The 25607-nt window shown below is 51.5% G+C and overlaps 2 protein-coding genes across 7 annotated transcripts in view; both read right to left on the bottom strand.

Moving 5' to 3' along the window:
* HOXB3 (homeobox B3) overlaps positions 1 to 25607 on the bottom strand; it is a 42080-nt gene that overhangs the window by 14012 nt on the left and 2461 nt on the right. Inside the window, exons 1-2 of one of the 6 annotated variants that reach the window (XM_039475723.2) lie at positions 19117 to 21850; positions 10765 to 10942 (exon numbers count right to left, since the gene is read on the bottom strand). The gene's annotated coding sequence lies outside the window, so the exon portion shown is untranslated. Of the gene's footprint in view, positions 1 to 1200; positions 1375 to 10764; positions 12327 to 14815; positions 14900 to 19116; positions 21851 to 25607 lie in introns of those variants that run through there. The other 5 variants (XM_074388641.1, XM_039475722.2, XM_039475721.2 and 2 more) reach the window with 5 other exon arrangements.
* HOXB4 (homeobox B4) lies at positions 13452 to 15492 on the bottom strand. Its single transcript, XM_039475725.2, has 2 exons — positions 14816 to 15492; positions 13452 to 13974 (listed from the first exon to the last, which is right to left on the bottom strand). The coding sequence occupies exons 1-2, from the start codon at positions 15270 to 15272 to the stop codon at positions 13694 to 13696; spliced, it is 738 nt and encodes a 245-aa protein (XP_039331659.1). The 5' UTR covers positions 15273 to 15492; the 3' UTR covers positions 13452 to 13693.

Here is a 25607-nt window from a genome sequence, read left to right as displayed (position 1 = left end):
GCCAAGGCCCAGCCTCAAACCAAGGATCTTCCCGATCTTCCCTTTCCTCCTAAGCCTTTCCTCCTTTTGCCCTCCCCTCCTCACCCAACCATGCTCACTAATTCCTTGGCTTTCTATCACAAAGTTAAAAATTCAAAGTAAAGATGAGGCTGGGTGGGCAGAAGGCACAGGAGGCACACGGGAAAGGGCAGAGGGGCAGGGGCCAGGAGACCAGGCCAAGTGGGCTCTGCTGCATGTGGCTGTGGGAAGGAAAAAGCAGGAAAGAGCACTACTTCATGGACAGGACAGGGGCAGTGTGTCTAGAGCTACCCCATCCCAGAGTTCCAGAACCAGAGAACATGGGGTCTCTCTCCTGACTCCCAATCTCCCAGCTCACACAGTGGTTCTGCAAACCAATCCGAAAAGCTCCAGCTGGAGTACATGCAGCTCCGAATGTGCAGATGCACTCACACAATACACAAACATACCTATAGACATGTGCCTGCTTACACGCTCCCTTTGCACACACCCACCACACCATGCGCCTGCAAAGGGAAAATTCCCACTATCCTCCCTCATCTGGGAAAATAAATCCCAGTGCATCCGGCTGGTATCGCCTCCCGCTCCAAGGACAGGAGCTTCTCTGGCCTCTGCTCTGTTTGGTTTTTGGTTTCCAGAGCAGGCAGGAGTAAACACAACTTCTCTGAAGCCATAAATCACCCCCTTTCCTACCTTCTGGGCTTAACACTCAGCCTCAGTGCAATCCCTTGTAGTTTTGGCGTCAAATAACCCGCTAGGTGCTAAAGGGCTGGGCCATGGTGGCAGCTGGGTTGTGGAAGCTGACCCAGCCAACACCCCTTAATCCCACTGCCCCTAGCAGATGCCCCTCACATTTCCCTCAATACTCACAGCTCCCAACTACCCTGGAAAACCCTCCAGAGCCTCAACACCCTTCCTGAGCAGAGAGCTCTCCCATCCCCTAGCCTGATCCTGTCTGCATGCCCACCCAAACAGCTCCACATTCCTCCACACTCGTCCTCCACCTCAGGTCCCTCTACCCACTCGAAGGCCCCACCCTGCCTCTCAAAGTTGCTCTCATCTTTGTTTTCCATTCGGATCCCGGCCTGTCCTGGGAGAGAGGCCTGGGGGCGAGGGTCTCAGCCACCCACCTCTACACCTCCGCCAGGTCCCAAGTGCCCTGCCTCCGAACCCCACACTTACCTGTGCGATCTTCCGCTAGGGCGCGGGCAGCTGCAGGCGACCGGTCGCGGAGTGCGCACGGGGGCCGACTGCCAGGCCCCGGACCCTCGGCCCTGGCTGGGGCTCCGCTGCTGCCGGCCGCATCCTGGTCACTCAACCCCCAGCAGGCCCCTGGGGGAGAGGCCCGGATGCGCTCACCCCCACCCCGCCCCCGCCCCCGCCCCCGCCCCTGGCTTTGTTCGGCGGCGTCCGGGGCCCCAGGAGCGCGCGGATCTGGCACTGCGGCGTGGCCAGCACCCCTTTCCTGAGAAGCTCCCACTACGCCCGGGCCGCGCAAAGCTGTGGGAAGCCCGGGCTCGTCTGGCACCGAACTGGGCTCGGGCTTTGAGAACAGGCCAAGTTGCCAGGCGAGAGGAGCAGCGACTGACAGGGGCACGGCGAGGCGCGGGGAGCGCTGGGGGCGCCATGGCGGAAGGCGGGCACACCGGCGGCTCTTCAATGTCACCAGCGAAATGGGTTCCATATGTCCGACCCAGCGGAGAAGGGAGGGGAAAGGAGAGTTCTGGGCAGGACGGGAGCGCTGGGACAGGGAGGGGGGCAATGGAGGCAGCAGAGCAATGGCGAGGGGGCAATGAAAAGGATCGGAGGGGCCAGAAAGGTTTGCAACTCCCCTTTTCCCTCAAGTTTTCTAAAGCTGCCTAGGCTGGTCGGAGCTTTCTTTCCCTTTTTCCTTTTCTTGTTCTTTCCTGTAAGATGGGGAGGAAGGAGATTAGTAGGGGAAGCATCCGCTTGTTAAGGCTGGGAGTTTGAGGAAGGAGATGTGGATTGTAGGTGAAAGTTCTTATGCGGCAGGATCAACAACTTCCCCAGGTCCCCAGAGAAAGAAGAGGCCAAACTCACAAGGGGGAAGAAAAGCCAAGAAAGGATTCCAGGGTTCCAGGTGTGAAAGACTGGACCTAATTCCTCCCATCCCCATGATGCCATTCTGTTTGGGAAGTCCCAATGGTTAAATTACTGATGCTGGTGGTGGTGGTGGATGCTGACGTGCCCTGGACATCTTGGCCATTCCCTGGCACTTCAGCCTCTGCCACAGATGTCTCACACCTGATTTAGCACCCCCACGGGCCTACTCTAGAGGGAGTTGCTTCTGAGATGGCCTGGGCTTTGGGCAGCTTCCTGTAAAGAAGGCTACTAGGGAGCAGGGAGCCTGGAGGAGTTTCCCTCTGTGCCTGCTCCTCAAGGGGTTTAGGCTCTTTTTCTGTCTTTTCTGATCATCTCTGTTGTCTCGGTTCTTTTCTCACAGCCCCTTTGTCTTTTTCACATGCTGCCCCTCTCAGGGTCTTCGGTGAATTTGAATTGAGCCTTGCAAAGGATTTAGGAGTGTCTCCAGAAATCACTTCTGGGGTCACTCATTAGGCTGCATCTCTCCTTCCCTTTCCTCTGTGGAGGAACCACCCTCTGTCCAGAGAAATTCTCTTCTAGAGAGAAGGGGGGAAAGGGGGTGGTTTCCTTCCCACTTCCCTTCTTCTCACTTAACTCTGTGTGTGCCTCTCTTTGTGAGTTGTGGGGCTCCTTCCTCCAGGACAGCCTCCCTTCCCCTCGGACTGGCCTTTGTTTCCACTCTCCCAGTCATCCCCTCCTTGGGCTCAGCCTTGACTCCCCACCCCAGAAAGGGATCCTGCCCCTTGTTCTCTCTCTGAGTCCCCCTCTTCTTCCTCTCACTCTTCATCTTTCTATCCAATTCCTCTGGTCACTAAAGCGTTAGCAGCCTGGTTTCTTTAAGGCACAGAGATAAACACTGAAATTATACAGAGAGGATACCAGCAGAGAGTTAGGGGAGAAGACAGAGTCAGCAGCTTTTCTAGAGCTCTACCCCCAAATGCATTCTACCTCAACTCCTGAACAACACAAAAGCAAATCAGTGGAGGGTGCAGGACTGGTAAGACAGGGTGCTTCATAGCTAAATGAACCAAATGTATATACAAACAACAACAAAGTCCTTTCAAACTTGCTGATTTGGGGTAGGTCTAAAATGCCTGGATGGAAGGCATCAGGCATCACATAGGGGATTTACCAGATAATGGTGGCAAGGGATGGTCCCCTTGCTTTGTCTCCTGGGGAAGAGTCTGTGCACGTTGGGGAAAGGGAGGGGGAGGGGGTATCAGTGTCACCTCCCCTCCTCTGGGCCAGAGGAGACAAAGACCTGAAGGGGGCTGAAAGAATAAAGAGGAAAAGCTGGTGGTGGTTGGAGTGGGGGTGGAGGAGTTGGTCAGACCGTCACAGGCAAAAGTAGCAGGAGAGATGGAAAAGGGTTGGGGAGGAAGAGTTGCAAACTTAGGGGGATAGGGGCTTGTGGGACTGGCTCTCCATGCTAGTTACTGGCTGGCCCAAAGAGCAGATCCTTCTCTTTCCCATCTTGCAAAGCATGCTGAATTCAGAAGCTAATACAAATGATTCTATCCTCTTCCGTCTCTTTCATGTGCCTCCTCCTCCCCATGGAAGAGGTGATCCTTTCCTGCTCTCTCAAAGACTCCAAGACTTTGGCCTAATTCTGGAGCACCAGTCTGGGGGAGAACTCACCCTCTTCACAGTTACACCACCCCACACTTTCTAGATGAGGGAGAAGTAGAAATGCTTACCTTCCACATTGAGTGTCTGTGGGATTCTCCAACACTCAAAGAGTGGGTGGGGAATGGGACTGAAAGGTTTAGAACCCCTATGCCCCAGGTCTCTTTGCTGCCTCTGTCAGCCCTTCCCACCTCCTCACAATGTCCAGTGCTGTCAGAGCTGCCCCTGAATCCAGACTTTCCCCAGTTCCTTTTATCTAGGTCAGACAGTGCTCATACCTATCCCAGCCTTGGGTCTTGGCCTTCTCCTTCTCTTTTTCCCCAAACCCTTTTCAACCGAGACTCCCGAATTGGGAGACTTCACCCACCACCCACTGAGAATCAGTTCCTTGTTAACTTAGATGAGACTCGGTGTCCACTTGGAGCAGAGTGTGGGAGCGAGTTCCTGGATGCTGCAAGGACTGGGGCCTAAGCTGCCACTCCAGGTAGCGGATGCCATGAATAATTAACACCTGGGCGCGGCATTGCTCTAACTTCCCTGTTTAAAGGTTTACACTAGCAGGCCGAGTTAAATATCACAGATAATCGTGGCTATAAAGTCAGTTGGCCTGGCTCCAGTCAGGGAATGAGCGGCCGGCCAGCAGCCCCGACTGGAATTGGTGAAGGCTCTGGCCCTCTGTACCTCATTCATCACAACTTTGGGGCACAGTGCAGAAACATCCCCCGACGCCACCTCTAGCTTTGCTCTTGACTAGCAGCCTCTTCCCTAGTGGGAAGGAACCGCCGCATGAAACTGTAGGGGAAAGTTACCAGCTCTTCCCCTCCCTCTCCAATCTGTACCCCGTTTGCTCCCTTTTGGATGAGGACTTAGGTAAAGGAACACACCTGATGTCCTCTGACATTTTCTAACTTTCTAAGACCACCTGCTTTCTAGAACATTTCTTTTCTAGAAAAGCTTAGGAGAACTTCTCCCCACTTTAGCCCCAAAGACAGAGTCCCTCACTGTTGAGGAAACTTTTCTTTGTTTCAGGAGGTCGAAGGAAGGCTCCTGGGGTGTGAATTCATTTCCTTGTTTTGTTAGCTAGGAGGGTGGGGAGCCAAAACTTTCAGCTTCTCTCCCTGCCCTTCACCCTCTGCTTGCCTCCATTGTCTCCCCCAATTTGGGTAACTCCTTTTCCACCTTCAATCACCCCCCAGACACATCAGTCCTATAAATTAAGCTTTAATAATGTAACAGAACCCCTCACATCCCTTTCCAGTTGCACAGAACTTTGATTTGGTCTCCATTGGTTACAAAAATCTTTGCCTTCAACTCGAGTAATTTCTTCCTCCACTTCTACCTTTTTTACTCTAAGGCTCCTTCTGCCTTCAGAGTTGGGTTTGTTCACCCAGGGCTGGAGTTGGAGAAGCCAAACTCCTGGAGGGGAACTGCTAAAAAATGAAGCCCTGTCTGCTGCTGCAGGAATGTTGGCTCTATTAGGCTCACAAATATAATTTTTATATTAGGCAGTGGTCTTTGACTGGGTTTATATGCCAACGAGGCATTTCTGGTTTACCAAATTTATACAAATCTTGCTTTAATTGATAATCACAGATGCTGTAATTTAAGACCTCCAGCTATAGAGCTTTCGTATTAACTGCTGATATATTACTGTAAATCGTCTGAAATAACCAACTCCTGGGAGCAGAGCAGAGAGGGAGGAAGTACCTCCGAGTGCGACTCTCTCCCAGCCGGCCGCAGAAACAGCCCAGCTTCCACATCATTTTCAGTGAGAAATGATTTATCGAAGACATGGCCATAAACAACACAACTCGCTCACAAACACACGCAGACGTGCGCACACACACGCGTGCGCGCTCGCACACACGCGCACACACACACACACACAATGGCTGGCATGCCGGTCGAGAAGCTGACACCCATATTGCTATAAATCAAGAAAAGGTTGGAGGAGAGAGAGAGGGTAAGAGAGAGAGGGAGAGAGAGAGAAGAAGAATATTCCTAAAATCTCTATGCAATGCCTCAATGGGTATAAACACATAGAACACCATGTGAAGAAAAATGGCAGGAAATGAAGATGGCTATTTGTCACATTTTACGACAATAACATTAATAACAAACAATAAATTTACATGGACATATAAGACGCGGTAGGTAGTGAGAAATCCCTTCTACTTACAATACCCCAGCCCGCGGTGTGGCTCCGGCTGCGGGGCTGTTTTATTGCTGCCTCCCTTTCTTTTTCTCTCTCTCTCCCTCTCTCTCCCCCTCTCTCTTTTTTTTTCTCGGGGTACAGGCTTGTTTTTCAAAGGACAGTTGAATTGCACGTCAGAAACAGGGAGACCGAGCCTGCGATTTTCCTGACGAATACATATCTATTCTGCAACCTCGGCATTAATTATTTAATGAATCACGTGACCAGGAGGGGGAAGGGGGTCTTTCGATTTCAGGCTCAAAGGACCACTATGACCTTCCCCTTCAGGAGGAGAAATTTTCCTGCAAAATAAGTTCCCCCCGCAACCCACCAATGGAACAGTAGTGAAGTCTCCTTCTGTCTCCCACACTCACATTCATACCTACTACATCTGCAGCTCCCTAACCCCCCTGGACACACACTTACCCACAGCCCACCTCTCCTCTCTCCCTTCTCCTCCTGCTTCTGCTTAGTTCGTGGAGGTGCAGAAATAGTCTGCAGGGGCGTCTGGGGGGTGGGGGTGGGGTGGGCGCAGAGCCCTTCTCCAAGCCCCTGGATTTCTCAGCTTCCAGTTCTTCTCTCTGCATCCTTTAGGATTAAGATTCCCTCCCCAACTCCATTTTCTCCCCACTCCCGGGGGTATTTATTTGAGTGGGACCCACTCCCTCTCTTCCTAAATAATGGACAAAATTTCTGAAGGAGCCAGTTTGAAAAGAAACACTTCATAAGTCCATGGTATAAGTGGATAAAGAGTGGGACTTCTGGCTTTATTCTCGTTTTGATCTTTTCTGGTGTCCTCTGAAGGGGCAAAAAAGGGACAAGATGAATAAATTACTCTGGAGCTTCCAGAGTTGAGAATAATCGCAAGGGGGACATTTTCCCCGGTTGTGTTGTCACTACTATAGGAAACCAAATGGAACTGACCATTTGAAAATAGATTCTAGAGACAAAGACCAGGACTAAGGTTTCTACACAAAAGAATTGGACCATCAGCCTCTCTCCACCTATGTCACACCCTGTCTCATTCCCCCCACTTCCCAAAAACACCAGTGAAGACAGCTGGAGGTTTGAACAGGAGAGGAGGGAAGAAGGAAAAAAGCTTTGAAGTCAGCCTGGCAGCCCCAGGATCCCTATTTCCCAGGTGTTAGCACCCCAAGCTTCCAATCAACAAACAATGGAGGCTGATCAATGGGAAAAAGATGGGGGGTGGCTGTGCCTGTTAAAGGGTTAAATACTAGGGACTGTCTCTCTCCTAGGCCTAAAGAGAGAGACACACACAGACCTCTTCACCTCAAATATAAACAAAATAAAACAACTCCTGCCAAACTTGACCAGTTACATGCAACTAGAATCCGAGTTCTCGGCCGGGGCATGGGGTGGGGGTGGGGATGCAAAGGGAAGCAGAAAAGACATTCCTAAAGAAGCCCCAGCCTTATCTGTCCTCAGCAGCTCTTGAGGCAGCCGGGACCACAGCCTCCGGGGCAGGCAGGGAATCCGGGAAAAATTAGCTTTAGGGTAGGGGAGCAGGGGACTGAGGGACCTCCACCGGCTTGTTTGGAGGGGTCTAAACCAAAAGCAACTCAATGGAGAAAAGATTGAGGACCCAGTTGTCTTAATAAACCCGAAAGAAACAGTCACCATAATGTCGGCCTCGGAGCTTCCAGCTACAGTGGCGGCTGCACGGCCTCTGCCCCAGCCAAACGCACTGGAATCTGCTCTGGCCTCATGGGGTCGGGGCGCCGGCCGGGCCCAGACTCTGTAGGGGAGGTGGTCAGCTTTGATTGTCCAGATACAAAACACAGACTGGTATTGAATCCAGCCTGGTCCTGATGTGGGCCCCTGCTCCCGGCTCCAGCGAGGGCAACTCCCTGAAAGGTTCTGGCCACAAACCCATTAAAAAATGGTCCTCCAAAGAAAAACACTCTGCTAAAGTCTAAACTAAAAATAGGAGACAGAGAGAGAGAGGGTAGAGAGAAATGCTGGACATGGGAAGACAGCAATCTCTAAAACGGAGAAATAATTTTTAAGGACAAGAAAAAGAACAGCAAAATGACACAAAGGCATGCCAGCCGGTTCTGTTAAAATGACCACACTCCTTTTGGGTCCTGGGAATGTCCACGTTCAAATAAACAAGCGCCTGAGCGCGAGCTGAGCACTTTCCTGCTGCTGTGCTGCCGATGAAGCGAACGTTTAGACTGTGAGAAAGGCGAGATTGATTTACGAATCTGAACGCGCCAGTTTTATGGCTGATCACAAATCCGTCAGCGCTCAACTCACGCTGGGAAACTTCCCAACTCCGTTTTCCAACCAGACCCCCTTCCCAGCCGCCACTTCCCAGGGAGACCCACCGCCAGCGCTGGGGCTGCCTCCGAGGGCTCTGGCCAGGACAGGCCGGTGGAAGTAGGAGGGAGAACGGGGAGGGCTGAGGGAACTGGGAAGAAAAGAGGGAAAGAAGTCAAAGACTGGGAGGACTGGAGTGGCACTAGAATTGTCTGCAGTGAGGGAAATGGGAGATCTGGCAGTTTTAGCCTGTGAGGCTGAAACTCCTTAGTGAACCCCAGCCTTCCCTGACTATGGTCCCTCTCCTTTTCCCTTCGGTGGGTCCTCATCCTCACATTGCAGAGAGCAGTTTGTAAAGTCCCAGGCAACTAGGTCTTTGTCATTTGGGCCTATAGAGAGCTCACAACTGGCTGTCTGCCCTTACAGGTAATGAATGTACATCTCCCTGAGCCCCAAATATTTTTAGTCCGGGAGCAGCCTAGCTTGCTTTCTGCTCATCCTCTTTCCTTCCTGAGGCCTCCAGCCCCTCCGCTTATGCCACCCAGGGACAAAGAAGAAAACATCAACCACTCCAGTTATTTCTTGCCTGAGATAGAGTCCCCAAATTTCAAGAGACAATTAATAAAATGCAAACCAACAACGCACATAGCCCAGCCAGGTTCTGTCTCTCCTAGTCTCAACTGAAGGGGAACATTTCATCCTCCCAGCCAGTATCTACCTGTGTCGGTCTCTCTTTCGTTTTGTCTCTGTCTCTCCCTAAGAGGGTGGCTGCTCATGTGGATTTTTAAGATACAGCAAACAAAATACAGTTTTGGAAAGGCTCTATATACCAGGCAATCCTCTACCTATTTCTTAAAAGTTTCTGAAAACTTTGGCTAACTTGGGCAAGCAGGCCCTGGAAAGTGCTTAGAACAGTCTGCGCTGATCCTCTTCCCATGCCCTTGCTCCTCTGGTGGGTGAGGCACTCCAAGGGCTCTTTTGGTTATTGAGGAGATAAGGAATTAGGGGAAAGAGGTAAAGGTGATTATAGAAATATCTTCCTCAACAAAGGAACTTCAGAAAATGGGTTAAGAGGCTGTGGATTTGGATGTCGGCCCTCAGAGCGATGACAGCCCCCAAAGCAATGTTCAAGGCGGAACCCCGTTCTCTCCTCGCAGCTCTTGAGTTTATTTCTCTGGGCCTCTGAAGCCTTGTGGATTGAGCCCCTCCAACATCTCATATCTTCTCCCTTTGTCTTTCTTCCCTCAGTTCCCTCCAAGTGAAACAGTTAAAAGATGAACTGGACCTGGGAGTGGTGGGGGGAGGATGGCTGGAGCCTGGACAGAGGCTCTGTACAGAGAGACAGATTAGCGCCCTACTTCCCTCCCCCGACTGTACCCTTGGGCTAAAAACCTTTAGTTCCTTTCCCCCAGGGGACAGTAATAGAAAAATAATCCAAAAGTTCCAAAATCACAAAGATGGGCTTGGGGCCTAGAGGAGGATGGATTCGATGGGACACAGGACAGGCCAAGGACCCCTCCCTGCCGAGGTGTGACTCTCCCTCCTAGGCAGGAGGCAAGAACTAACACAATGTCCAGTCTCAGCGAGGTCAAGGGGCTTCCGAGGTCATTTTGTGGTTCTAAAACTGAGCTAATCGCCTAGAAAACGTGGCCTCTCCATGAACTCTCTCTCCTGCCAGCACCCCCCCGCCTCCAAACCCTGAGTGAGGCCTCAGGGAAAAGGGGCCAGCACATTCAGGTCAGCTGCAGAGCCCAGTGACTCCTTCAGCCTAAGAAACAGGGCAGCAGAGGTGAGAGAACAAGAGACTCCAAATCAGGAGAGCAAAGGGAAACCAAACCAAACCAACATCGCTCCTCCAGGAAGAGGGCTGTGGGGACGGAGCAGAAGAGAAGTGTTTCTGCATCAGGACACCTCGCCTGCCAACTGAGCAGTTTCCTGCTCCAGAGAGTAGCACGTATTTGTCTAGAATCCCAAGCTAGACACAAGAAAAAAAAAAAAAAAAAAAAAAAAACACATCTACTTATACCCGCTCCAAAGCTGGGCCATTCCATCCAAGCGCTGGATTCGATTTTTCCAGGAGGCAGCAGTGACAACGTCTCACCGGTAAACAGGCATAGGGGACACCGGTCCCCAGTGTAGACAAGCAGAGTCACAGGAACACCCTGACCACATGTGCACCTCACTAGACTCACCCATGCACACATGCTGGGGCTCGCTGTGCCTGCATGCATTTTCCAAAACCAGAAAAGTACCTCCGAACTGCCTCACAAAACAACCCTCTTCTCTGAGGTTTTTCATGGGCCCTGACACCTCAGTCTCAACCAGTTCAAACACTCTCCAGGTGTCGAAGTCCCTCTCTCTCCTTCTGACCCAAGCATCTGTCATCATAAAAGGGAGCGAACCTGCCGAAGCATCCACCATAAAAACCCAGCCAAGAGAGTTAAAAAAGAAAAAGGAGGAGGCGAGAGAGTAGTTCTTCTTTCACTTGTGAAAAGAGCTCATAAAACGATCAAAAACGCCAGCCCGGGCCGGGGCTTTGTTACCTTTGCGCCTCTCGCCTCCTCTCGCCCGAACTCCGCCGATCCCATTCATGACGAAGGGCTTCTTCCAAACTGAGAGAAAAAAGTTTTCAACTTTATGGTTCCAAATTTTTTCCCCCTCGCAGATCCGGGAGAGACGGCTAACACTTTTTTCCCCCAACAGCCGGTCTGAGGAGATTTGCTGTTGAATAATAACAAAGGAGAGAGGATACGTATTTAAAGAAAAGAAGTGATTAATGGTTTTCTGTATAATTCTCACATTTTTCTTAGCTCTTGTCTACACAGAATGGCTGTGAACTTTAAGCTCCATAGAAATCTTTTTTTTTCTTTTTTTTTTTTTAAATTCTATTCATACCTTCCAAGGAGCAGCTTTGATTTGGCTCTTTAGAGACATTCCTTAGGGGGCATCTGCTTTTTAAGAACTATTTTCCCCCTCAACTCAGGGCCGAGGCATCCCCTGGCAGCCCAAATAAAGCTCTCCCCTCTCATCCTCCAGGTCCACGGCGATTTTTCACCACTCTCCCAGCAGCATGGAAATGGACAGTTCAGCAGCCCTTTCTCGGCTGGGGACAACGACCTGTCGGTTCCCCCTGCCCTACCCAGCCTCCAACTACCAGAGCTGCAAACTGAAAGAATGCAAAATAAATAACAACAAAACGTGCGGGTGGGATTGGTTCTCTTTATTTTCTGAAAGGAGATGGGACTGAAAAAACGACTTTTAATTGCATATGCTCTCCCGAGCCCCGAGCTTTTTGGAGATGGGGTGGCTGCACCCTGGACAACCAATGGGCCAGAGACCCTGAGGCTGGAGCCCCCAGACCTTAGAACTTCTAAGCAGTGCTGCACAAAAGCAAATCCGAGACTGACAGAGCTTCTGAGGGTCACCTGTACCCCTTTCCCCTACCCCCACTCCATTCTAGGGGTGACTGGGACCTCAGAGACAGAAAGCTATTTGGTCCCCAGTCATACTTTCGATACTTTCTATGAGAAAGAAAATGAAAATTAATACAGGAGCAAGGCTTCACAAAAGAGGCCATTTGTCTTCTTGATTATCTATTTGCTTGTCAGAGTTTGAGCTATGGCACCGGCTAGCTCCTTTGTAATATAAAAATACTCTGAAAACCTGCAAACACCCAGAAACATCTGTGCAAAAAATTAGACTCATTAAAGCCTTAAACACCTCAGAGAAAAGCAATACCTTCTTATGCTGTGAGGAAAGAGGCCGGCCTCATGGAATCCTCTCTCGGAACTTTAATAACCAAAGAGCCGTCTGTCTAGAAGGAGACAGCTTAACCGCATTTTATTTGCTTATGACAAATAAATCACGATATGAAAGGCTTTGCCGTACTTAAGCCTCTTGTGTCCTACAATGAAACATTTTCCCCCATTAGGGACTGGAATCAGCCCTCCCAGCCCTTTCAATCCATTTTTGGACTGAAGGGAAAAAATTAAAAGCCCCAAAACAAAACACACCCACCCTAAAAGGATAACAAATTAGCTACCACAATTTGGAGTCCTCTGAGATAAAAATTCCCATCAGACTCTTTGAAAAAAAATCTTCAACCACATACAATGTGAGGCTGAACCCACTAGGGTGCTTAAAATATACACCGGGTGGCATCTGTCCATATCTTTACACCAATGTTTCAACAAAAACACGCTGTGTTGGTCACAAGAAACCAAACATTTATTTCTATTGTCACTCTGTACAGCACACAGATATTCACACATACGAAGGGTTCTAGACTCAAGCAGCCCCAGAGGTAGGAAGGGGCCTGGTTTTGGAATGTCAGAAAGAGAAGAGGAGAGAGGACGAACATGACACAAAAATAGTAATAATAATATTATCAATAATAATAATAAACGATGCAACATGATAAACTATGGGAGAGGGCTCTGCAACATCCTCCTCCCAGACTGGGAGGGGCACATTGTATTTCCTAGTTTCACATTCCTTTTCAGTCTAGGAGAGAGGCCTCTTCTGTACAACTCTGGACTGGCAGAGTCAGGTCCAGCTCCCAGAACTCAACTGGGCCCTCACCCTGCCAGGTATGGCTTGGCTTGGCCTTTCAGAGGAAGTACCTCCCGGGTCTGCGAGTCTCTGTTTTTTTCCTTGGACTCAATTTTCCTGCTCAGTCCTGAGTTGTCAAGGCCACCCCCATCCCCTCCTTGTTCCCTTCCTCTATTCCCCAGCCCCAACCCCACGGTGGAAGTGGGTGAGCAGTCATTGTGTCCCTCCGTGAACAGGCACAGAGGAGGAGGGAGCGTGTGTGTGTTTGTTACCGTGGCCAAAACAGTGCATTATCTGGCAGTCAGGGGTGCTTTCGCTGGGTATCGGAGTGGGGGACAAAGAAAGGAAATCCAGGCTGTCTTCCAGCAGCGGCAGCAGCAGAGGCGGAGGCGGCCGAGCTGGGCCTCATTTGTTAGCGGGTGTCGAGGTAATGGTCGACACCGAGGCCCGTCCTCTCCTCGGCAGAGTAAACAAGACAGATGGGCCTGGGCCTGGCGTGATTAAAGATGAAACGTGGATCCATCTTCGCCAAAGCTGAAAACGAGGAGCTGCGGCCTCCTCCTATTCCTCTTTCTGTCTTTTTCTTTTCTTCCTTCTTGCCTTTTCTTTTTATTTTCTTTCGGTTTTGTTTTGTTTTTGTTTTTGTTTTAAGGAAGAAAGCAAGATATTTGAATCTTGCTTCTGGGGGGGCTCCCTATGGCCCTCTATTGTCATTTCTATAAATAAAGCTTCCCCTCCCCCTCGTCTGCGTTTATTCGCATATAAAGTGGGGGGAGGGCAGATAGGTTTTTCCGGGGTCCAGGCCCCGGGGCCCCCTCCCATCCTCCCACCCTATCCCCCGCGCTCGCTGCCCACCCCCATCCTGAGGTTCGTGGCTCCTGCGTTGGGGGGGGGCACTAGAGCACGGGGGTTGGGGGGGCCTCAGTTGGGCCGGCCAGGAGGCCCTCCGGCTGAGCTTGCCGTGCCACCCGAGCGGATCTTGGTGTTGGGCAACTTGTGGTCTTTTTTCCACTTCATGCGCCGGTTCTGGAACCAGATCTTGATCTGGCGCTCAGAGAGGCAGAGCGCGTGGGCGATCTCCACCCTCCGGCGCCGCGTCAGGTAGCGGTTGTAGTGAAATTCCTTCTCCAGCTCCAAGACCTGCTGGCGAGTATAGGCGGTCCGAGAGCGCTTGGGCTCCCCGCCTGCGTAATTGGGGTTTACTGGACACACACAGAAAGAGGGAGAAAGAGAAAGTTTTATTGCCCCAGAAAGGAAGAGCCCTTTCTTCCAGCGAACACAGTGTTTCCCTCCCTCCCTCTCCTGCCACCTCTAGCTCCTTCAGAGGGAGGGGGAAAAAACGAAAAGGGAAGAATGCAAGACCCAAGAATGAGAAAGAGACCTCCAAGTTTTGGAGAGTTGTGCTGTGTCCTTGTTGTTTGGGTGTCTGGTGCTGGTGGTGGGGGTGTGTGTGTGTGAGGAATCCCCCAAGGTTTTACTTGCTCCTCTCTCTGCGTCAGCTTGGGGCCCCCAGAATGGGAGAATGAGGATGTGGAAGAGGGAGGGGAGATTTCCCTAAACCTTTCCTCTGTTTAGTTGCCACCCCTGCTGCTCAGATTCCAAGCAGTGCCTACCCCTACTAAAAACTTTTGCCCACTTCTCCAGCCAAGGAGTCAGACTAGAAGAAAGGAAAAAATAAATACTGGGAGCTGACTCAACTCTCTGCTTAAATACAGATTACCTCCTCCTCCTCCACCACCTTCTATACCCCTCCCCAACTTCCAACTTCAGTGAGACTGTATCTCCCTGGCGAAAAAGTCGCTGGTGAGAATGGTGAAGAGGATGGGGAACCTACTTCAAAGGCGCAGGGCCCACCAGGCCATAAAAATTTATGGGGGATGTAATTATGTGGCTCTGAAAACAGGCGACCGTAAATCTCTGGCAATGGCGAGTTTATAGCGGGGACAATTGGCTTCCCCAGCTCACACCCCCCCCCATGCCTCCGAGGTCCCTTCGGTGTAAAGCTCCAGGGGTGGGAGGGGGAAGGGGTGCCCATGCACTCACCCGTGCTCACGTGAACTTTGCGCATCCAGGGATAGACGACGGGCTCTTTGCACGCGGAGTGGGACGGGCTGGGGTGCAGGGGGTTCTGGGCGCAGGGAGGCGGCGGGGGGCTGCTGCTGACCGCCTCGCAGCGCTGGCCGGCCTCCGGGAGGAGGGCCCCGGCGGGTGGCGGCGCAGGAGCCCGAGGGGACAGCCCGGGCGGTGGCGGGGGCGGCGGGGGTGGTGGCGGAGGCGGCGGGGGCCCAGGGTCCCGGCAGGCCGCGTAGCGCTGCACCGTGCACGCCGCGCGCCTCCCGAAGCCCGCCTCCGGCTGGAAGCTGCTCTCTCGCCTCTGGCCGCCGGCGTAGTACCCGGGCGAGTGGTCGCTGGGTAGGTAATCGTTCTGTGAATATTCCTCGCACGGAGGGAACTTGGGGTCGACATAGTTTGAGTTGATCAAAAAAGAACTCATAGCCATTAATTTCTGGGAATTGCCCACAAAATATACTAAAATTTATTCCGACCCCTGACTCGTTTTCCTGTTTCCGAAAGCCCTCCTACTTACTGTCAAGTGAACAAAGTTAGGCGCCCACGTGATCCTCCGAGCCAATGGCCGCCCCGCCTGCGATTCCCGGATAAGGAAATCTGCTCACCCGGACCCTACTCCAGCCAAAGAGGTTTATTTCCCCTTCTTCTCTTCCCCCTCCCCACCCACCCACCCAACAGCAGGATTTACATAGGGCTCCTGCGGGGCGACCCCCTCCTTGCCTCGCTCTCTCAGGGATCAGAGACATTAAGAGAGAGCGCGCGCGCAGGTTGCGACTGGAGGGCCTGCTGGGGCGCTAGGCAGAGCGCAAACCGTAGATCCCTTAAGAAGTTGGGGCACCCAGTGCAGCCCTTGCTGTTCTGCCTCACCTCTGCCCAGCATTCTCTACCTTTTACAGGCCCCTATCTCCTCCCTACGGCGGGAGGGAGCCCTTGCACCCTGCGTCTGTATGGGGATTTAAGTCATTAGCGGGATGGGGGCTGCGTCTGCAAAGGGGAACCCGTACAGGGGCCAGAACACAGAGCTTGGGGTTTTTCTCTGCAGCCGGATGGGGAGGGGTAGGCGTGAGAGAGGAGGCGTCCAGAGCTAGAGGGCGGGTGCGCAGAGGGACTTGTCAGAGATGAATGGAACCGCGGGCGGATCGATAGGAAATTCATGCACTAATTCGGGGAGACCTTGCCTTCCAAATCGCATTTAGCTGCGCGATTAGCTAGACTGTGTCAGTCAGTCCGTCTGTCCCCCTTCTCCTATCCACGCCTCCCTTTAACCCACACGGCCCAATCCTGGAGAAACGACTTGGTTTCCCACACTATAGATCGAGCGCTGGGGGGGAAAAAAAAAAGAAAGAAAAGAAAAGAAAAGAAAGAAAGAAAAGAAAAGAAAAAGCCTGCAACTTTTGAGAGCAAAATTGATTAGTAATTTGCTAATACCAGAACCACCCGAGCAATACTACCCATGGCGCCGAGACGTTCTAATGGTCGCTAATGCCGCCGCCTCTGAGGCGAATGGAAATCTCACATCCCCGTGATGCTGGGGATACAGCCCTAGAGGTGACCCCACAGACAATAACACCCGTTGGTAATCGAGTATTTCTAGGGCATCCTGTTCTGAAATGAAACGGAAAGGCCGCCTCAACATCCGTTTGTTAAGCAAATTTCCTTTGCCTTCTTGGAACACTGAAAACAAGTCATTTTTTTTCGAAATTTCCAATGAAGCCTCCCTGAGCCCAGAAGAGAAAATGGGTGCGTTTTGGACGAGAAGATAAATTTAATACTTCAACAACAATAACATTAACCTCTTAAAAAGAGGTGAAAAAGGACCAAGGCTCCCAGGGGCAGGCGTGGGGGAGAGTTCAGGTAGATGATTTCTCCATCTCTAACCAGTTGAAGGAGGAAAAGAAAGAGGAAGAAAGAGAAAGGCGTCTTCGTGTGGCCAGTCACCGGATTTTCCTCATTCAGAAAAATAATACGTATATATTTTTTTCTTCTGGAAAAATATGAGCGGAGTGTTTATGTCAACTACATATTCCCCTAGATACGAATTTGTGACCACAAAATTCCTTACACAAATTCGGATCTACAGGGTATATACAGAAGACAGACAGATCTTCTTGGCCCAGAAATTTTCCAGTTCTCCTACTTTCCGCGTGTTCTTCGTTTGGGGTGTGGTTTGAGTGCTTTGGTTTTATTTCGTTTTGTTCTAGTTTTGAGCCCTGGGAACAGAAAAAGGCACTGCGACTCCGTTCGTGGGATTACAAGGTTTTCAATTCTCCTATTAGAATTACAAGCAGCCAGTTCGCAAAGGGACGCGAACCTTGCCGCCGCGCCGCCGCGCAACTCTCGGTGGCGCATGAATTATGAGATGTAAACATTAGCTAAGCACAAAAGGAGGAAGGGTCATTCTGAGGCTGCCGCGAAGTCAGATTCAGGCCTTTCTGGGTGCCCTCGCGTCCCTCCCCTCCCCCCAGGACTTTTTATTTTTAAGCAAAAACAAAACCCCAATCGGCTTCTTGTGCCCCTCCAAGCCTTTAGTTGGTGATCAAACGAATATCTAGATATTTTCCAAAGCGCCTCTCAGCGAAGGGAGGAGGAAGAGGCGGCTTGGTGTGAAGGAGGTGTAATAAAAGTCCTTTTGGAAAAATTCAATGGTAAAAAGAGAAACAGCTGTAAAGAAAAATGCTGGGAGACCAACCAGATGGGGCCCCGGATATTTAATGACGGGCAATTCCGTTTACAACCTGAGAAAAGATCAAAGGCGTTTCATTTCCGAATGAAGGGCAATGAGGAACCATAAAAGATGCAGCCAGATGATATAGGACCCCTCCCAGCCTCTCACACCTCCTGGGAGCCAGGAGAGGGGGACTATCCAGGGGAGGTGTGGGGAGGAACCCCATTTCCCCACCTTCCTAGCCCCAGGCGGGTCCTTTCCTTCTAAACACACACGAACTCGCCTAGCCACCTGCTTGGGTTGCTGTTGGTAGGACCAAAATGGGCATCTGGAGTTTCCGAACCCACTTCCTGAGGCTCCCAAAAGCCGTGAATTTACTAAGCAGAGAGTCTGGGGATTGGGCAGGAGGGAACTGAGACTGTGAAAGCTGTAACAGAGTACGGGAAAATGTGCATAGAAAAAGCCTCCACCCCACCCAGACTCCCTACTCAACTCCCTAGGTCTGAGAAATACTCGCATCTCCAGTGAGAAAGTCAAAATAATATCAATTTCATTAACAAATACAGGAACAACACAAAAACAATCCTCTAAGTACAACACTCCAGAGTCTCTGCCTATCCCCAGTCCTAGGACCTTGCAGGTTGGTAGGAGGAGAGTTCCCACCTGCCCACAGCTAGGTCCAGAGACTCTCTGATTTTCCTTTCATTTTGAATCTAGGAATTGCCAATATTCGCCTCTGGGCCTGACTTCTAACATCAACATTCTCCCAGACAGGCTGAACTCACACATATTTGGGGAAAAAAAGCAAACTATTACACTGTGGTTGTCTTTGCCAGGAGAGGGTCCAATAGGTAATCTCAGACCCCAATCTGGGCAGGGATACTAGAGTCTGGCCCTGGGCCCACAGACAAAATGCGCTGCTAGGATACCCAGCAGCTCCCTAACGTCAAGCAGGGACCTTTCCATGTCTTGTCAAAGGTCACTTAGGGTCTCCAGGACCCACTCCAACCGGCCGGGCCCCTCCCCTACCCCATACCTCCTGTCCTTAACTCGCCAACTCTCGGAAACCCGTCCAACCCGTCGGCATTTCGGAAGTTTGGGAGGGCCGCTGGGCGGGCTGCCGAGCCTCTCTGCTGCTCTACACTTCATATGCGGCCCAGGTGCCCCAGCACCCCAAGAGAAAGAAACGGGGGCTACAGCCACCGCGGGTTTTGGTATCCTTGATCCTGGCGCCCAAGAGCAGAGATTTTTCTCCTCTGCGCGCTGGGAGCCGCCACCTGCCAATCCCACCGAGGCGCCGCACCCCCCGCACCCCTCCAGCCGTCCGAGTTGGAGGACAGGGTTTATGGGCAACTCCCAGGACGGGTTTCACCGGAGCAGGAGGCTGCCTCTCCCCTCCACCGCCCAGAAGGATACCAACAGACACTCGCATAATAATAAAATAAGAGCAGGGGCCATGCGCGGATCGGAGCCACCTCCCCTGCGCTGCCGGGTCTTTCCGCGGCTTGCCAGCCGCCTTCTCCTGGCAGCCACAGGTTGATAGCGTGACCTCGCGCCACCCAGTCCCCCTCCGCAGTCCGAGTGTGCCCAGTCCACGAGGAATCATCACCTTTTGTCGGCAGGGAGAAGGGACTCAACGAGGGAGGGAAACCGAAGGCCCAAGCGGAGGCGAGTCCCCAGCCGGCGGCGGCGGCGGCGGCGGCGGCGGCGGAGGCGCGGCGGAGAAAAAGGCCCAGAGGGGGCGCGGGCGAGGGTACTCACCGGGAGGCTCCCCAGCCCCGCCGGCCGCCGACCCGCCCGCGGACGCACTGGGCAGCAGCTGAGCTCGCTCCTGTCCACTATTATGTGTCCGGAAAACCGGACCGCGGCGGCGGGCAGAGCCACGGGCTCCCTCAGAGGCCGGAACATGACTTTTTTTTGTATGTTTTTGTTTTGGAAGCGCAAGTTTTCGTATTAATCTCATACTTTGGCAGTCTTTGTTAAACAGCTAGGCGCGTCACGAGGCTCTCAAACATTTTAATAATTTTTAGACACCGTGACCCGCGGTTCACCTCTCTCCGGGCCTCCCCCACGAGCAGGCAGTTACTATAATACGCTCGCGCAGTTCTCTGGGTCATATTGAATTTTGCGTAGGTCATTACTTGGGAGAAAAAATGACAGAGCAGAAATCTGATTCAGCTCATCCTCTCCAGCTCTACTTTTCGCCAGAACCTTCTCTTCACCCAACCCCCACCCCAAAAAAGTCCCATTCGGATAGGGTTCAGCCAGCCACGCCCCTGCTTTGCTTTGATTTTCCATCATTCCCATATTTTTGTCAGCTCTGGTTCCAGGGAGAGGGTGGGATTTCATGTGGGATCCTTTTGAGGCCTGAGAATGAGGCTGGCATGGGGAAAATTGAAAGCATGGCTTTGGGCACCTGGGCCCCAGAGAACAGGCCTGAGCAAGAGGCCCCTTCCCTGACTCTTACCGCTAAATATCTGCATGGCCAGGGCCCAGATCCCAACTCCATTGCCACTCCATCTGCTTTATTTGCTCCCCCAAGTGTCAGAGGCACCCTCATTTCTGCAAGAACTTTGTAAGCTCCAGGGCTTAGAAATGAGCACTCCACCTCTTGGGGCCAAGATTTTGGTTCACACAACCCAGCAGGTTTGGGGAAGATAGAACCCTGAGAGAAGTTGTATCTGCTGTACTGGGCTGGTCAAAGCTGGAGACATAACTTTCAGAGCTTTAACTGTTCTTTAAATACAAAACAATAGCTTCCCCCTGCGCCAAAGAATCGTTCTCATCAATACAGTAACACATTTGCCTACCCCCATGACCCATACAAGAAGGTTCAGGAGCAAACCAAGAAGGCATTTAAGATGGTGAGATTTTCTTGGGTTTGCCTCTCCAGGATTAGAATCTGGTGGATTGCTTACAACAGGCTTCTCCCTTTCTCCAGCCTCCTAAGGACCTGCAGAGATAGGTCAGGTGACTCCCCTTCCTCCCAATTCAAGTCTACAGACTGAGACAGGGCTCCAGCCTAGTTGGTAGAGTGGTATCCTCCCAGTAGGGAGAGGTCAGGAAGGAACTCCCCAAGGCACCCAGCTTGGTTTTGAATAGCAGAAGCCACTCATTCCTCATCCTGGGTCTCTCTAGCCCAGGACCTTGGGTTGCTCCAGTCTATACCTAAATTTGCTAATGTTCTGTCCTGGAATAGAAGGAGATGGATTCTTTAGCTCAGCCTTTGACATCTGTCTCTTCAGGACTCCAGGAATTCCTTCCTGGTCTGACACTGCAGAGAAACTCACCTAACGACTATGCAGAAATAAGGACCTGCACCCAACTGGTTTAGTCAAAAGCCCAGGTTAAAACTATTTGAAATTTGATATTAAACCTTTAAAAAGGCATCTTTACAGAAACCCTCAGGTTATCTCCATCCTGGCAGGAAAAACACCCACAGTGTACATCCTACATGAAATGCTTGGAAGAGAATATGATGACATCCCATAATACAGCAGTCATTTAAATACCCAAAATAGGCATATGCCCCAATGTTATAATTACTGAGTCTCTCTCGGCATTTACTTATGAGCTAAGCTTAATGCATGGATTCAAAGTTCATTTCAGGTCTCCTGTTTCAACTCTAGTTTAAAGTATCTCCGTGAGGCCATTTGGTATTTTTCCTTTGCATTTCTCCTCCCTCATCCAAATAGGAAGAGAGGGAGTCAAGATGAACACACAAATGGAGGGTTGGGAGAGAGTGAGATAATTAACAAGTGAATCTTTCAATAGGCAAGTTTTTAAACTGGAGTGATTTGAAGAGAGGAATGGGTGTTTGGAAAGACTCCAGTGTTGGCCCATGCTCATGGACCCCAGCTTCCTGACACAGTCTGGGGGTTACAAATTCTTGAAAACAGGCCTGCCTCTCCCAGGGTTGGGAGGTTGGAAGAGCCAATAGTTTGGCCCCTTTAGGGCAACCAGGGTGGGTTGATGTTAGTGAAAATGAAACCTTTACATTGGAAGCATTCTTTGGCCCTGCCAGACGTCCTACAAAGATGTGGGGGTAATTTAATTGAATTTCTAAAATGTGTGGGGCCAGGAAGGTTTTAATTAAATTTAACATGGTGACTCAAAGATTATCTTTGGAAGAGAAAATTGCTTAGAGGGTTCACCACACCCTAAGCGCTGTCTTTTGTACAACTCACCACCACCATCAGTCTCGCCCTTTTTGGAGAAGGGTTTTTTCCTTCCTCAGTTTCCCTTCCCCAGACATCTGCCTCTTCGCTGTTCAATTTTGCTCCCTCACTTCTGCAATCCACAAGTCTTCCTTAACTTTCAGCATCCTTGGCTCTCTCTTCTGTCTTCACACACACAGCCCCCTCCCCCACCGTCCCACCCCAGCCCCGTCGCTAGTCGCCTCCGCCGCGCCTGCTCACGCATGCTGTAAACTTTTGACCCTCCAACTTTGCGACCCCCTCTGCCAATAACACTGGCCTCACCACCCAGGGTCTCATTCTACTACGCCGCCGGCCGCAGAAACCCCAGGGCAAAACGCTTTCCTTACCCCTCCCCTCTTCGCCAATGTCCCCACTCCAGAGCCTTAGACCCTTAGGGGACTTTTTTTTTTTTTTTTGGACTATTAAATAACTCTTTGGAAAAAGACGCGGAACTTACTTCACGCAATTTCAACGGTCTCTTCTATTGGGATGTCTGGAAGGGCTTTTGACCGGCCGCCCTTCTTCATTTTTGACCCCCAGAGTAGGGCAGAAGTTGCTGGAGAAGGAGACCTATAGGGAGCAGTAGAATGGGCTGACCTGGAGAAGGGTATTTCGGGGTGAAGGGTGGAGAGAGCTTGGAGCAGGGGCTCCTCAGGAGCAGAGGTGACTGCTGTGCTCACAGGGGTGGAGGGAGAGCTCAGTGTCTCAACAATGCGGGGCCCGGGGCCACCTTGCGCGGCCGCTCGCTGGCACCTCCGAGGCCCCAGCCTGGCTGTGAACTTGGTCTAAGGCGGACTCTACTGGCAGCTCCGGGATGTTACAGCCTCTGCCTCTCGTCCGGCGCAGCGGCGGTGCGGACAACCCGCGCGCTTTCGGTTTCCTTTCTGCCCAAATATCTTCTTCCAGACCCCCACCTCTGACTGGGAAGGATTTTCTTTCTCCTTCCCTGGGATCCCTTGGGATTCAGAAAACATGGGGGAAAAAAAAACTAATTAGATCTACGAACCTAAGGAGAAGCCTGCAGAAGCACCGAAATAAGGTATCCTCCACCGTGCCTCCAAATCCCCCAAGAGGAGATGCCCCACACAGGCTGACACTTTCCCTCCACTTCTCCCCTTAGTGGGTCTTTCCATGCTGACCTTTGCATCTAGCCTGGGTCACCTTTGGTTCAGCAAGACGGTCTGGGGCCTTCGAGATACATTTCCTCCCTAGATGCATTCATCCCTATCCCACCGGGCTGCGAGGTCAGAGATCGCTGCAACCAAAACCAGCCGCTGTGCTGCGAAGCCGCAAGGCTCAGCCCGAATCCACTCGGGGACAAGCAGGCCAGAGGGCGGCCTGGCAGCCTGGGAACCGTTTCCAGGGAGGAGAAGCTAGAGGATGCTGCAAAGAGTGCATTTTTCTCTCCAAGAAGAACTTTAGGGAGAGAAGAGACAAGAGAGGAGACGCCTAAATCACAAAGGAAAAAGAAGAGAGGGAAGAGAAAGATTAAAACTTGGGAAAAGGTGCTTTTTGGGGTCCGACAGGTTCCCGAATTGCCCAAAGTCCAGTCCTCTCCAGGCTCCCAAATTCCCCCTCTCCTCGTGGAGCCTGCGGTCAGTAAATTCGCCAAAAGAAAGAACGAGAAAGTTCCGCCTAAACCTGCGAGCGTGCCCCCACCTCCGGTCTGCAGTGGCGGAGGTGGCGGCTGCAGTGCGGCCGGCCGGCGGCGTGTATTGTATGCTGCAGCGGCTCGGAGCCCCACGTAGGCCATCGCTGCGGCCCCCGTCTGCTGACCTCTGCATGATCCCGGACTCTATGAATTATTGATGAGATATGAGCGTTGATTTCCCCTTTCAGGATGCAAACTCCATTATATTGTTAAAATGGCGATTTAATCGTTGAGAATAGCTTTGGTGTGGGCTTTTTCCCCCAACTCATTTGCGCCTCCTTCCTTTTCATTTAACTCTCTTAATTAAATCCTTTAACAGATTTTAATCACTTTTTTGGAGGGAGGGAGAGAGGAGAAAGCAGAAGGCCACAAGACTATCACTAGCACCAACAAACAGGACGCTAACACAAAATAAAACAAACCAAACTAGAAAACCATCATAAGCTTCTCAACCTTTGAGAAGTTGAAAGGAAGCTGAGCGGGGGAGGTTAACCCCTCTAGGAAGGATGCTGGCTCACCTCTGCTGGAGACAGAGCATTACAGGGCTGGGGAAACCCGCCAGAGACAAGGAAGAGTGCCGTAGGGCCTGCGGAACAACCTGTAAGGTATTTCATCTGCCGCCACTACCAGCACGAGCCTTGCGTGTGGAGCTAACTGTAGAGACTAAGTCATTCTTACCCTTGCTGAGAACTCCAGGGGCTTCAAGCCTGGGGAGGGCCACAGGATTCATGGGCAGAGGGCCCTCCAATCTCAACCTCAGAGTCACTTAGGGAGAAATACCCATTCTCCTTAAGGGGCCCCCACTTCTCCCTTCCCCTCTCCAAACAGCTCGATTTCCAGGCGGTGTCTGGGTTAATTAATACGGATGTGTAACAGTGCTGCAGCAATCGATAAATCTCGCTGTGGGCAGATCCCAGCCTCAAAATCCGATTACTCTGAGAAACTCCAAAAATGGGAAGGGTTACCAAAGCCCTCTCCCTCAAAAGAGGGGAGCTCATTCTTGCTAGCCCTGTCTTTCAGGATTAGCCAGGTTGATACCCCAAGCTGAAAAGTCTGTGCTGGGGAGAGTAGTCCCAGGAAGGGACTGAGTTCGGAGGGTTGTGCTGAGCCCTCGTCTTCTCCATTGCTCTGAATCCTTGTCATACTGATCCCAGGGATAAAGGAACCAGGAGGGGAAAGGAGCTTCCTCTCAGATCTTCCCATTTTGCCCACCAGCCCTCAGAGAATAACTTCTTACAGCCAGGGAAGGGTTAAGTGTCCCTGCCACAGTTATGGAGAGGAAGCCAATGAAATATGGGCACTTGGAACTCCAGGCCCGGCTGGCTTTCCTGTTTACACTTCTTTATACTTCCTCCCACCCGTTGGCCTCAGAGAAACAAAACAAAACAAATAACCAAATAAAACAAAACAAAAAAATCAAAATTGAATTGTCCACTGAGTGGTAGCCAGGCTGGCCTCAGAGGGAAAAGAGAAACTGCAGCCGTAATCTCCAGCTGTCACCCCTGGGGCCTGCCCCCAGGTTGAGGATTTGGCATGAGGGTGGGGTGCCGGCTTGGCTTGTAGCTCAAGAGGTTGAGGCTTGGACTGGCAGGGAGAGGAAGCGGGTGGGAGAGGAGGGACAGCAAAGCCCTGGAGAGAGTAAAGCAGCTCTCTTAGAGAGAGGTAACTGGGGGAAGTCCGGAGGAGAGGGTTCTTGGCACCAGAAATCCCTACACACCTCTCATTGCCTCCCCCAACTTGTCCTGGTTGGGGTTCAGGCAGGACTGGGGTTCAGCTCAGGGAGTCTGAAGTGGGAAAGAGGAAAGCCCAGCCTAGGTATCTTCTCCAGGCATCTCCCTTCAAGGATTTGGTTACTGAGGTGGAAGTGGGCACCCCATGTTGCTCTTTGCCATCCTAGAAAATCTGACCAGATATGCCTAGTAGATGTCCCTGGGCCGCCAGCCCAAGCACTCTTTATCAGAATCTGCAGAACTGACATGAGAGAGGGCAAAGAAAAAATTCTTCAGGGGCAGGACTTGCTATCTCTGGGGTTTCAGCTTCCAGGAGGGCTTTAAGAAAGGGAAGTATATTAGAGTGAGGCCAGGAGCACAATAGGAATGGGGTTCCCCTGGAGACCCAGGTCAGATTCTCCTTTGTGGAGCTTTTTCTGCATGTCTGTCAACTCTGTTGCCTTGCAGAGTGGAAGACTGTGGAAGCTATGCCTCCAGTGCTTCTTTATATTTCCAGTGATGCTGGGGATCCTCTGGGAGA

This window comes from Saimiri boliviensis, chromosome 17, assembly GCF_048565385.1.
Source record: "Saimiri boliviensis isolate mSaiBol1 chromosome 17, mSaiBol1.pri, whole genome shotgun sequence".
NCBI lineage: Eukaryota > Metazoa > Chordata > Mammalia > Primates > Cebidae > Saimiri > Saimiri boliviensis.
This window is presented reverse-complemented; position numbering and strand designations above follow the sequence as displayed.

Excerpts from the sequence above, each read along its gene's own strand:
- HOXB4 (XM_039475725.2), bottom strand. The coding sequence starts at position 15,272 with ATGGCTATGAGTTCTTTTTTGATCAACTCAAACTATGTCGACCCCAAG. Across the intron at positions 13,975-14,815 it reads CAAAGTTCACGTGAGCACGG|TAAACCCCAATTACGCAGGC; the intron begins GTGAGTGCATGG and ends GTGTGTGTCCAG.